We start from the raw sequence: 14,521 nt of genomic DNA, 5'->3' as shown, positions 1-14,521 counted from the left end.
CATAAGAAGGATTGGGATTTGCAAAGATAGGACATTTTCCCTTATTCTAGGTTAGTTATGTAGTTTGATAAAAATGAGGAAATATAGGTGATTAAATTCACATGGAGAATTTTGGAAAATGGATCAAGATTGCCAGAGACCTTGACCGTGACTGTTATCTAGGAGACTCAAGGGCGCCAAACAGCTCTGTGCAAGTGTTTCTTTTAACTTTTTAAATTTGATAAAATGTACATAGCATGAAATTCACAGTTTTAATCATTTTCAAGTTTCCGATTCGGTGGCATTAAGTGCATTTGCTTGACCATATATAATCTGTTTCACTAGTTGGTTTTTCTGAATTTATGCCAGAACCACATGGTTTTCATATAGTACTTACTTTTTTTTTTTTTTAAACTGGAGTATAGTTGCTTTACACTGCTGTGTTAGTTTCTGCTGTACAGCAAAGGGAACCAGCCATATGTGTACAGGTACCCTCTCTTTTTTGGATTTCCCTCCCATCTAGGTCACCACAGAGCACTGAGCAGAGTTCCCTGTGCTGTACAGGAGGTTCTCGTTGGTTTTCTATTTTATTCATCGTATCCATAGTGTATTATATGTCAATCCCAATGTCCCAACTCGTCCCACTCTCCTTCACCCTTGGTACTTATACATTTGTTTTCTATGCTTGTGTCTCTATTTCTGCTTTGCAAGTAAGATCATCTATACCACTTTTCTAGATTCCAGATATATGCTTTGATATACAATATTTGTTTTTTTCTTTCTGATTTACTTCACTCTGTATGACGTTCTTGAGGTCCATCCATGTCTCTGCAAATGAAAATTTTGTTCATTTTTATGTCTGAATAATATTCCATTGTATGTATGTATCACATCTTCTTTACCTATTCCTCTGTTGATAGACATTTGAGTTGCCTCTATGTTCTAGCTATTGTAAATAGTGCTGCTATGAACATTGAAATGTATGTGTCTTTTCAAATTATGGTTTTCTCTGAATGTGTATCAAAGAGTGGGATTGGTGGATCATATGGCAATTCTATTTTTAGTTTTTAAGGAACTTCTATACTGTTCTCCATAGTTGCTGCATCAATTTACATTCTCATCAACGTGCATGAAGGTTTCCTTTTCTCCACAAGCTCTCCATCATTTACTGTTTGTAGATTTTTTGATGGTGGCCATTCTGACCTGTGTGAGGTGATACCTCGCTGTAGTTTTGATTTGCATTTCTCTGATAATTAATGATGTTGAACATCTTTTCATGCATTTGTTGGTCATCTATATGTCCTCTTTGGAGAGATGTCTATTTAGGTCTTGCTTTTTTATTACATTATTTTTTTTATATTGAGCTTCATGAACTGTTTGTATATTTTGAAGATTAATTGTCAGTTGCTTCATTTGCAAGTATTTTCTCCTATTCTGAGGGTAAACTTTTTGTCACATTTATAGTTTCTTTTTTACTGTGCAAAAGTTTTTTAAAATGGAACACTTAATGAATTTGAGTGTCACGCTTGCGTGGGGCCATGTTAATCTTCTCTGTGTCATTTCAATTTTAGTATATGTGCTGCTGAAATGAATGCTACAGTAAGTTTTGAAATCAAGACGTGTGAGTCCTCCAATTTTGTTCCTTTTAAAGACTGTTTTAACTATATAGAATCTCTTGTGATTCCATGTGCATTTTATGATGGGTTTTTCTATTTATGAAAAAAAGTCTGTCTTGAAATTTTGATAGATTGCATTGAATTTATAGATGCTTTGGATAGTATTGCTATATTAAGAATATTGTGTCTTCCAGCCCATATACACAGGATAACTTTTTATTTTTCTGTTTTTAAATTTTTTTTTTTTTTTTAGTATTTCTTTCAATTTTCAGTGTATGCTTCTTGGTTAATTTTAATTGTCTAATAATAGTGGATGCTATTCTCTATTGAATTGTATTCTTAATTTCCTTTTTAGAATGTCCATTGTTATAGAAATGTCTTAGTTTTGTATGTTAATATTTTATCCTGCAATTTTACCAAATTATTGATTAGTTCTAACAGACTTTTGTGTATGTGGAGTCTTTAGAGTTGACATACAAATTATATCACCTGCAAAGAGATAATTTTACTTGTTTATTTATAATGTATGTGCTTTTCATATTTTCTTGCCTGATTGCTCTGGCTAGCACTTCCAATATTATGTCCAAGAGAAAGAGCAAATACGGACTGGTATACACAACATCATTTACTCATTGGCTATATGTTAATTTTCAGAAAATAATTGCAAAATGCTAAATTTCATTCTTCTTTTCAATGATTTCATCATATGTTATGCTGATGTATTTAAAGAAGTCAAGAGAATATAAGTTAGGAGCTTAGCTTAAAGAATAGAGAAAAGTAAATGAGGGAAACAATGACTAATTTAACCCCTGATTAACCACTTCAACGTAATTAGGGTTTTGCAGTGCATACATATTAGGTTAAAATATTTCTCTTGATGGATTATTCAAATTAGTATTATAACAAGGATTTATGATAATTTACCATCCAAAATAATAATTTATATTTTACACTGAAACTAAAATAATAAATTATTTTCCAGTTTTTGAGCAGACAAATCATTAATATTAATCAAACCAATTATTCATTAATTCCCATAATGGTGATTCTCATTTCAGTTACCAATTATTCATTAACTCCCATAATGGTGATTCTTATTTCAGTTCCCAATTGTAAGTATCAAAACCAAAATTATTTTACATCACTACATAAACTGTGTTAAGGCAAACATACTCAGACTTTTTTTTTAAACTCTTACTATTGTTTAGATTTTTGTATTGTATTGAAAGAATCTTTGTTCCAAAATCAGAATGATGCATAATATAAAGTCTCAGCAAGAGTGTCTTTTGGATACACATAATATAGTTAATTCTTCCTCTTGTCAGATTTGTAAATAACTATGAAGTATTGCTTGTTTTGTTTTAGTATTGTATAAATAAAACCTGCAAAGAAGTTCCTTTAATGGGATATAATTGCAATGCCACTATAAAATGCAGAGGAAATGGGGTAAGCTACTTTTGTTTTTGTAATTCTAAATTTTATGTTATTTTTTGAGTAATTCAAATTAAAAAAATCTATCCTGTTTGGGAGAAATGAAAATCTAAGTTGCTCTTTTATCCAACCTTGCCTAGGAATAGCTAACTAATGTAAAGAAAATCAGCTGATTTCCAACCGATCAAAACACTTTTTAGTGAACTGAACTATATGTGTACTGAATTTATTATCAGCACTCAAAACTTATGAATTGGTAACACATTTAAATCAAAAAAATTATTTTCTCATGCAAATGAATGCATATTTTACTTATATTGTGAACATATTTCTTCTTCCTCATACTCTTCATAATTAAAATTTATAGCTATATAGTATTTTACAGAAGATATTCTTAAAGACATGTTAGAGAATTTCTGAAGTTTTTATGAAGAGGCTTCTATTAGAAAGTATCTTTATGCAAAAAACATTTCATTCTCAACTGCTTATCCATTTTAATCTGGCAATACAGATTTGTAGTTACTTTTGCATTTAATATTTACTTCTTAAAAATGTATAATTTGGGTCCCTTGTTTTACTGCTTTCCAAAAAGAAAATCAGTGTATGGTTTAGTCAACATTATAGAAATGATATCACGTTTATCAGTATTCAATTTTGTAATATTCAGTATCACAATTTACTTGATTGGTTTTAGAAGATATAGAACGCTGCTGCTTTGTCTTGAATTTTCCAAGAAATTTTTCTGTAAACAAAAAGAATAGCTACATTTTCATGTTTTGTTTTTTACTTTCATTGTTGTTCATTTTCATTATTATCATTGTTGGCCTGATCTTTTGCTCTTCTTTGCTCAATTCTCTGCTTTAAGCCTTCAGCCTCAATATTTTTTGTAAAATCTCAAACCAAAATTATAGGTTGTAGTTTATTGATACATTTTGTATAGCTGTAATTAACATACAATGTCATATTCCTATCAAGTGTCAGTTCAGTTCAGTCACTCAGTTGTGTCCAACTCTTTGTGACCCCACGGCATGCCAGGCCTCCCTGTCCATCACCAATTCCCAGAGTTTACTCAAACTAATGTCCATTGAGTTGGTGATGCCATCCAACCATCACATCGTCTGTCATCCCCTTCTCCTGCCTTCAATCTTTCCCAGCATCAGGGTCTTTTCCAATGTGTCAGTTCTTCGAATCAGGTGGCCAGAGTATTGGAGTTTCAGCTTCAGCATCAGTCCTTCCAATGCATATTCAGGAATGATTTCCTTTAGGATGGACTGGTTGGATCTCCTTGCAGTCAAAGGGACTCTCAAGAGTCTTTTCTAACACCACAGTTTAAAAGCATCAATTCTTCAGTGCTCAGTTTTCTTTTTAGTCCAATTCTTACATCCATATATGACTACTGGAAAAACCATAGCTTTGACTAGATGGACTTTTGTTGTAATTTGATATTTTATACATTATTAAATTAACATTCCAGTAAGACTAGGTTTATCTACATTCTATTTTACAATAAAAAGTTTCATTTAAAAAATCCAAAATATAGCTAGTTTGATGTTCCTAAGAGACTCGGTCTATTATGTTAATATTTTTCCAAAATTTATATTATAGGGAATTTATCTATTTAGATTTGATATTCTAGATAAATGTTGTTTCTAACATGACATTGTTCGTCTACTTTAATGGGAGAGATAGGGTGCTGGAATACCACTTTAAAGTAGAAAGAACTAGATCTTGTGCAGTATACATTTAGAGGGCTGGCATATCAACAATGCAAAAATGTTGTCTTTCCACATTAAAAAAAAAATCGCTCACTCTGTTGGCATAAATTTACTAAGTTTTAGTTCTGCTCTCCAAAAACTTTGTAAGCTCAGTTGAACTGTTCTATTGCCTTCAGTCCTGTCAGAGAGAAATATGATGATAGTTTAATTCCATTTTCTTTGTGCTGAATGTTGTGAGATTATTTTTCTTCATTTTCTGACATTAGAAATATTACTGGCAAGTGACTAAGGTATATGTTTTCATTTCATTTTCTCTGCTAGGATGTCCTGGGGTTAGAAAGATCCCCTGGAGAAGGAAATGGCAACCCACTCCAGTATTCTTACATGGGAAATCGCATGGACAGAGGAGCCTGGTGGGCTGCAGTCATGGGGTTACAAAAAGTCAAACACGATTTAGCGACTAAATATCAAACAATAGAAAGTCAAATTACGTATTTGTCTGAACTAGCAAGTCATTCTTCACTTGATAAAATTTAGTAATATTTATTTGGTTATTGCTTCTGCTCTAGCTGACCATCTTTTTTCTTTCACTACATTAGTAAAAATGTAGTGATGGTAATCTCTGTTGTTTATGTTAATTCAGGATAGGGGAAAATTTGGGGATTAGATTTGAAATAAGAAATAAATGATATTTTAGTCTTAATTTCAAAATTTTACATTAAAATATTTATCACCAGTGTGTTGTGTGTGTGTGTGTGTGTGTGTGTGTGTGCTCAGCTGTGTCCGACTCTGCAACCCCATGGACCATAGCTTGCCAGGTTCCTTTGTCTATGGGATTTTTCCAAGCCAGAATTCTGGAGTGGGTTGCCATTTCCTAATCCAAGGGATCTTCCCAACCCAAGGTTGAACCCACATCTCTTGTGTCTGCTGCATTGGCAGGCAAATTCTTTACCACTAAGGCCACCTGGGAAGTCAGGCACACTAAATATCAAAAAACCGAGATAATGATGTGTAAATTAGAAGAACACTTTTGCAATTCATTATATAAATAAAATTCATTTCATTGAAATCACTTTTGATATGTAGGGAAAAGAGATTTAAAATTTCAATAATCTTTAAACCCCCAAAATTTATCATTATCAGCATACATGGACAAAACACAATATCTGCAATATAATTATAGGAAATAACCATAAATGTCTTTTTCTTAAAATGTGCTAGCCCTATATTTGTACCTTCAGGTATGGGAATAAATTCATAATATATCATTAGTGATGTTTGTTTGGCAAAAACCTGGGAACGAGTGTTTATCTGTTTGTGGATGTGGGTATATGTGTGTATCTGTGAATGTATGTAACACAGACAATGCTTAGCAGTGGAGAGGGACTTAATTAGTGGACGAAGGCCCTCTTTTGTGTGTTAGTCACTCAGTCATGTCCGACTTTTTGCGACCCCCATGGACTATAGCTGCCAGGCTCCTCTGTCATGGAATTCTCCAGGCAGGAATACTGGAGTGGGTAGCCATTCTCTTCTCCAGAGGATCTTCCTGACCCAGGGATCAAACCTGGGTCTCCTGCATTACAGGCAGATTCTCTACTGTCAAGCCTGAGGGAAGCCCTATGTATCAATTATATAGTCTTTAATAAACTTAGAAGACAAACATATTGCCTTCTTGCATTTTTTTTCTTGGAGATGGTTTTGGTCGAAACCTCCTGTGCAATGTTATGAACCTCAGTCCATAGTTCTGCAGCCATTCTGTCTACCAGATCTAGTCCCTTGAAACTATTCATCACTTCCCCTGTAAAGTCATAGGGATTTGATTTAGGTCATTCCTGAATGGCCTAAAAGGGGAAAGGGAAAGATAAACCCAACTGAATGCAGAGTTCCAGAGAACAGCAAGGAAAGAAAGCCTTTTTAAGTGAACAATGTAAAGAAACAGAAGAAAACAATAGAGTGAGAAAGACTAGAGCTCTCTTCAAGAAAATCAGTGATACCAAGGGAACATTTCATGCAAGGATGAGCAAAATAAAGGACAGAAATGGCAAGGACCTAATAGAAGCAGAAGAGATTAAGAAGAGGTAGCAAGAATACACAGAAGAACCGTAGAAGAAAGGTCTTAATGTCCCAGATAACCGTGATGGTGTGTTCACTCACCTAGAGCCAGACATCCTAGAGTGCGAAGTCAAATGAGCCTTAGGAAGCATAACTATGAACAAAGCTAATGGAGGTGATGAAATTCCAGCTGAGCTATTTCAAATCCTAAAAGATGATACTGTTAAAGTGCTGCATTCAATATGCCAACAAATTTGGGAAACTCAGTAGTGGCCACAGGACTGGAAAAGGTGAGTTTTCATTTCAGTCCCAAAGAAAGGTAATGCCAAAGAAATGTTCAAAGTATCATAAAATTGCACTCATTTCACATGCTAACAAGATTATGCTCAAAATCCTTCAAGCTAGTCTTCAGAAGTATATGAACCAAGAACTTCGAGATGTACAAGTTGGATTTAGAAAAGGCAGAGGAACCAGAGGTAAAATTGCCAACATCCATTGGATCATAGAAAAAGCAAGGAAATTCCAGAAAAAAACATCTACTTCTGCTTCACTGACTGTCCTAAACGTGTTTTCTGTGTGGATCACAACAAACTGTGGAATATTCTTAAAGAGGTAGGAATACCACACCACCTTATCTGCCTCCTGAGAACCTGTATGCAAGTCAAGAAGGGCCAGTCAGAACTAGACATGAAGCAATGGACTGGTTCCAAATTGGGAAAGGAGTATGTCAGAGATGTATATTGTCACCCTGCTTATTTAACTTATATGCAGAGTATATCCTGCAAAATGCCAGACTGGATGACTCACAATCTGGAATCAAGATTGCTGGGAGAACTATCAACAACCTCAGATATGCAGATGATAGCACTCTAATGGCAAAAAGTGAAGAGGAACTGCAGAGACTCTTGATAAGGATGAAAGAGGAGAGCGGAAAAGCTGGCTTAAAACTCAGCATTCAAAAAATTAAGATCATGGCATCTGGTCCCATCACTTCATGGCAAAAAGGTGGGGAAAAAGTGGAAACAGTGGCAGATTTCATTTTCTTGGACTGAAAAATCACTGAAAATGGTGACTGCAACCACAAAATTAAAAGATGCTTGCTCCTTGGAAAAAACTAGGACAAATCTAGATAGCGTATTAAAAATCAGAGACATCACTTTGCCTACTAAAGTCCATGTAGTCAAAGCTCTGGTTTTTCCAGTAGTCATGTACAGATGTGAGAGTTGACCATAAAGAAGGCTGAACCCCTAAGAATTGATGCCTTTGAACTGTGGGGCTGGAAAAGACTTTTGAGAGTCCCTTGGACAGCAAGGAGATCAAACAAGTCAATCCTAAAGGAAATAAACCATGAACATTCATTGGAAGGACTGATGCTGAAGCTGAAGTTCCAATACTTTGGCCACCTGATGGGAAGAGCAGACTCATTGGAAAAGGCCCTGATGCTGGAATAGATGGAGGGCAAGAGGGGAAGGGAGCAACAGAAGATGAGATGGTTGGATGGCATCACTGATTCAATGGACCTGAGTTTGAGTGAACTCGGGGAGATAGTGAAGGACAGAGAAGCCTGTCGTGCTACAGTCCATGGGTGGCAAAGAGTTGAAAACAACTTAGCAATGGAACAACAACAAACTTAGAAGATCAGGGATTTTATTCTTTTGAATGTAAGTATATATGACACACAGAGACTATCATGATTCATAGTAATTGCATATTTTTATATTTCAGATATGTAATAATTTAGGCAATTGTCATTGCCTTCCTGACTATATACCTCCAGATTGTGAATTACAAATTGGTTCACCAGGAGGAAGTATTGATGATGGAAATGATCATAGATCTGGTGAGTAGAAATTAAACTTTTAAATTCTATGATGCTATAAAAATAAAGCATCAAAATAGGATGCTTTATGAAATAAAGAAATACACTATTAACTAAAATCTTTCATGATCTCTCAAGTGACTAAAAGAGTTACTTTGAATAGTGGCTTTCATTAAACTAATGTTAAATCATATTTGCAATGTTCTTTCCACAGAGACACCCAGTTTTAATCAACTCAGTTACTAAAATACAATATAGTACTCAAATTTCAATAAACATCATGCATGCTCAGTCACCTCAATCATGTCTGACTCTTTGTGACCCTGTGGACTGTGGCCCAGCAGGCTCCATGGTTCATGGGATTCTCCAGGCAAGAATAGTGGAGTGGGTTGCCAGTTCCTTCTCCAGGGTATCTTCCCGAACCAGGGATCAAACCCTAGTCTCTTATATCTCCTGCATTGGCAGGCACATTCTTTACCACTAATGACAACTGGGAAGCCCTAATAAACATCATAGCATGAATGAAAAATAAATGTGGATGAATGAACATCATGCAAATTATTTGCATTCCATGTTATTCAAAACTTTGCAGGTAATTAAAAAACAGCTGTAGGATAAGGTGTTTATTTTGAATGAAATTTAGATAAAAATGTATGACAAAATATAAATATACGTATTTACTAGGAAATAATAGTAAATCACATTTTGAGTGATGAAGTACAGGTTTATACTTTCTCTAGTTTCCATGAATGAAGGCAAGTTGCTATACATTGATTCAACATCTATTTATGATAAGAACTCTGAATAGGGCTTCCTTTGTGGTCTGGTGCTTAAGAATCCACCTGCCAATGCAGAGGACATGGGCTCAATCCCTGGTCCGGGAGGATTCCACATGCCATAGGACAACTAAGTCCATCCGCTGCAGCGATTGAGTCGGTATGCCCTAGAACCTGAGCTCCACAGCCAAAGAAGCCGCCTCAATGAGAAACGTGCGCACTGCAGCCAAGAGTAGCCACAGCTCGTCACAACTAGAGAAAGCCTGCACTCAGCAATGAAGACCCACCACAGCCAAAAATAAAACAGATGAATCAATCTTTAAAAAATAAAACTCTCAACAGTGTGGGTACAGAGTGACTATACCTCATCAAGGTGGCATCCACATATGGCAAACCCAAAACGCATATCATACTCACTAGTTAAATGCTGAAAGCGTTTCCTGTAAGATCAGGAATAAGACAAGGATGCCTATGCCCACTACTTTTATCCAACACAGAATTGAAAGTCCTAGTCACAGCAATTAAACAAAAATAAATAAGTAAAATAAATCCTAGATCCTAGTTGTATTTGATGAGTGTTTTCTTTTTAAAAAAATTTAACTTACTTATTTTTAATTGGAGGATAATTGCTTTACAATATTGTATTGGTTTCTGCCTATATCAACATTTTTGTTTGCTTTTTAATTTATTTATTTATTTTTAATTGGAGGAGAGCATTTTATTCTTAATGGACTACATGGCCCAAATTGTTTCAAACGTATCCATTTGTAAAATTTTTCCTGTATTTGTGTCATTTCACTGGAACAGCTGGACACCCATAAGCAAAAGAATTAACCTCACAACTTTCAAGTATTAACTCAAAATGGATCATAGCCCTAAAGTCTAAAAGTATAAGGACAAGCTCAGGCAATGGTAGTGGCTGGAGGCAGTGGTTGCATACACATGGCTGTGGGGCCCCAGTGCAGGTGGCCATGTGGTGGCAGATGGCAGTTGAAGATGTGTTTGTAGTGATCAGGGCTGGGATAGGTGGCAATGGCTGGAGCCAACTATAGACTCCCTGGCTGCTCCAATGGCCCTGAATGTCCGTGCACTTTCCTATTGCTTCACACTCTACTTCTGCGAATGCATACTGCAAGGGAAATCAGTGATGGGGTGGGGAAGTCGAGTTCTGGGGCATGCTGGTGCACATCCGGACAGGCTGGCTCCAGGTAAGCACAGTGATGCCCACCACTGTCAGAAGTCCGATTGTGATCTGGATCCAACAAACAGCTAGAGTATGCTCTCCTGTAGCTGTGCTCTTCCTCCCTTGGGTGTGTGTGCTGTCTTGGAGGTCAGTGATGGAGGTCTTGCTGGGGGTGTGCAGGTTCAGAGCTGAAGGCAGGGGCTGGTTACAGGTAGGCACGGTGGTGTGGGCCGGTCAGAGAGGCAGAACCTGATCTGGATCTGACAAACAGCTGCAGGGGCCATGGGTGTCGATATGCTCTTCTGTGGCTGGACGCTCACCCCAGGGCATGCAGTGGAAGCCAGAGACAAGAGTCAGGCTGGGAACATACAAGTGCATGACTGCAGGGGCTATTCACGGGGGGACATGGTGACATTGGCCAGTGATGGAAGGCAGGACCTGACTGTGTCCACAAACAGCAGTGTGTGGCCGGGAAGGAAGGCGGGGGAAAGGGAAGGCTGGCTGGCTATACATTCACCTGTGGCTGTAGGTTGTTGTTTTGTCATTCAGTGGCTAAGTCATGTCCGACTATTTGTGACCCCAGGGGCTGTGGCCCACCAAACTTCTCTGTCCATGAGATTTCCTGGGCAAGAATACTGGAGTGGGTTGCCATTTATTTCTTCAGGGGATCTTCCCCACCCAGGGATCGAACTTGTGTCTCCTGCATTGGCAGGCGGATTCTTTACACTGAGCCACCAAGGAAGCCTGCTGCAGATTACTTCCACTTAATATATCAGAGGGTCTAGTCAGTATATCCTTCCCCACAAAGCATACAGATTAAAAAGAAAAAAGAAAATCAGTGTTTCTGTACAGGTAATATGATCCTACATGCAGAAAATCCTAATGAGTCGCCAAACCTAGAGAGTAAGGTGGCAGAAAATGAGATCAATATACAGAAAGCAATTGTATATCTACAAACTAAAAAGAGACAATCCAACAATGACATTAAGGAAGCAGTTTTATTCATGACAGCATAAAAAATAAAATACTTAGAAATAAATTCAATGGAAAAGTACATGACTTGTACACTGAAAACTTCAAACCATTGCTGAGTTAAATTAAAGAAAATTTAAGTAACTGAAGAGACAGTTATGTTGAGAGTTTGGAAAACACTTGTTACAAGGTCAGTTCTCCCAAGATTTATCTATACACTCAGGAAAATCCCTTTGCAAGTCATCTATCACATTCATTTGTAGAAATTGACAAGCTGATTATAAACTTTATACAGAATTTCAAAGGACTTAGTGTTGTCACAATAACTTTGAAACAGAGTGATGTTGGAGAAAGTACACCACCCAACTGCAGAACTTTCTATAAAGTTACAATAATCAACTCAGTGTAACACTGATATTAACATAGACACGTAACATTGATATTAACATAGACACGTAGATCAATGCAACAGAATGAATCACTAGAAGTAGATCCACAGATGCATGGAAAACTAGTTTTCCATAAAGTGCAAAGCAAATCAGTGAATAATGGATAGCTTTTTCAACAAAAAGTGCTGTAACAATTATATACTCACATGCAGAAAAAAAGAATTCTGCACATGTTCTGACATCTGTGTAAAAATTCACTCAAAGTGGATCACAGACCAAAATGTGAAGCCTAAATGTATAAAACTTCCAGAAGAAAATATATGAGAAAACCTAAGTGCCTTTGGATTAAGTAAGGATTATTTTTTTAACATGTGATACCAAAAGCACAATCTAAGGAGGAAAGGTGAAAACTTGGACATCATCACAGTGAAAAGCTTTTGCTCTTCAAAACTCACCTGAAGAGTTTTGTATATAATTAGAGTTAGGTATATAACTAATAAAGTAATTATATTCCGAATATATACAAATTTTATATTCACAATATAATCTTTGAAAATTAATAATGGAAAACAAACAACCCTATAAAGATGGACAAAATATGGATACTTTACCAAGTAGTTATATAGGTGACAGATAAGCACATGTAAAGATGCCCAAAGTCATTGTTCATCAAAGAAATGCACACTAAAATCACAATTAGTTACTGTTACAGTCTTTTAAAATTTATTTAAATTTTAGAGACTAACCACATGAAGTTTTGCCAAAATGTGAGGATAGTGTCTCATACACTATTGTTGAAATGTAAAATTGTACAGTTTCAGCTTCTTCTTAAAATAATTGTATTTATTGATTTATCTTTGACTGTGCTGGGTCTTTTTTGCTGCACAGGGTTTTTCTAGTTGGAGTGAGCAGGGGCCACTCAGTAGTTGTGGTGTGCGGGCATCTCACCGCAGTGACTTCTCATTGCAGAGCATAGGCTCCAGGGTATGTGGGCTTCAGTAGTTGCGGCTCCCCAGCTCTAGAGCACATGGGCTTAGTTGTTCCTTGGCATATGGGACCTTCCTGGATCAGGGCTAGAACCCGTGCCTCCTGCACTGGCAGGTGGATTGTTTATCACCAAGCCTCCAGGGAAGCCCTTAGCTTCTTTCACCTATCATATAATGCAGTCACTTTACTGTTTACCCAAGAGAATACAATGCCTTCACGCCTACAAAACTTTGCACAGAAATGTTCATAACAGCTTTACATGTAATAGATAAGATTTGAAAACAACCCAAAGACAAATCAACAGGTTACGTTTTATTCAAAAAAGTGTGCTTTATTAAAAAAAACAGCATGCTATTGAACAGTAAAAAGGAATGAGCTACTGCTAAAAATACCAATGTGGATGGATGGCAACATTTATGCTGTGTGAAAGAAGCATGATTAAAATGAACATAGACTGTATGACTTTATTTATATTTAATTGTAGAACACCTAAACTAATTGATAGAGAATGCTGATCAGATCAGTGGTTGCTTGTGTTGGGAGTGGCAGCAAAGCAGCATTATATGGGCAAGAGGAAACTTGTGGGTGATGGGTGTATTCACTACAGTTGAACCTTGGACTACATGGATTTGAGCTGCCCTGCGCATTCACAGGGATGCCTGGCGTGCTGTAGTCCATGGGACCACAAAGACTCAGACGCGACTTGGTGACTGAACAACAAGTGCGTCCACTCGTACGCAGATATTTTTTCAATAAATACCACAGTGATGTTACATCAGAAGTAGACTAAATCCATGGGAGAGCAGCTGCAGATACGGTGGAACCTGTGCTACAGAGGGACCTCAGATAATGAGGACCAATGCTAAAGTTAAACATGGGTGTTTAGGCTGCTTGGAGTGGATCCCCCAACCCTGCAGTGTTCAGGAGTCAACTGTCTTTTGACTGATGTGGTGATTTTATAGATAAAAACATACTTATATATATATATATATACATATATATATAAATGTATATATACACATATAATATCCACCTCAAAGAGATCCATGTATTATGCATCTAAAATAACAGTAAATCTGTTAAAAAAATCACAAAATTTAAAGGACATCTAAGACAAGAGTCACACTATTTTGTTGTCAAATCTCAGACATTAAACTTATTTTCCTTACCAATAATGATACGAATTTTACATTAACTGAAGAAAATCCATAACTATCAAAACAAAAAATATCTTTTAAGTGTATGCCTCATTTGCTAAATCTTATCCATACAGTTATAAGCTCAACGTTCAGAAAACTAAGATCATGGCATCTGGTCCCATCACTTCATAGGAAATAGATGGGGAAACAGTGGAAACAGTGTCAGACTTTATTTTTCTGGGCTCCAAAATCACTGCTGATGGTGATTGCAGCCATGAAATTAAAAGACGCTTACTCCTTGGAAGGAAGGTTATGGCCAACCTAGATAGCATATTTAAAAGCAGAGACATTATTTTGCCAACAAAAGTCCATTTAGTCAAGGCTATGGTTTTTCCAGTGGTCATGTATGGATGTGAGAGTTGGACGGTGAAGAAAGCTGAGTGCCGCAGAATTGATGCTTTTG

General features: G+C 36.5%; 1 protein-coding gene and 1 non-coding gene across 5 annotated transcripts in view; one reads left to right on the top strand and one right to left on the bottom strand.

The window, feature by feature from the left end:
- LOC145518872 (disintegrin and metalloproteinase domain-containing protein 18-like) overlaps positions 1-14,521 on the top strand; it is a 94,930-nt gene that overhangs the window by 69,739 nt on the left and 10,670 nt on the right. For all 4 annotated transcript variants that reach the window (XM_081524002.1, XM_081524004.1, XM_081524003.1 and 1 more), the window contains 2 exons: positions 2,961-3,041; positions 8,519-8,633. In XM_081524002.1, the coding sequence (XP_081380128.1) occupies positions 2,961-3,041; positions 8,519-8,633 (196 nt within the window). The remainder of the gene's footprint in view (positions 1-2,960; positions 3,042-8,518; positions 8,634-14,521) is intronic.
- On the bottom strand, positions 1,469-1,574 carry LOC145519287 (U6 spliceosomal RNA). The gene has a single exon (XR_014063699.1). It is a non-coding gene; the product is annotated as a U6 spliceosomal RNA (small nuclear RNA).

This window comes from Giraffa tippelskirchi, chromosome 8 (assembly GCF_054371585.1).
Source record: "Giraffa tippelskirchi isolate mGirTip1 chromosome 8, T2T-mGirTip1v1.2.pri, whole genome shotgun sequence".
NCBI classification, from domain to species: Eukaryota; Metazoa; Chordata; class Mammalia; order Artiodactyla; family Giraffidae; genus Giraffa; species Giraffa tippelskirchi.
Note: the sequence above shows the minus strand (reverse complement) of the source record. Positions and strands in the feature narration are given on the sequence as shown.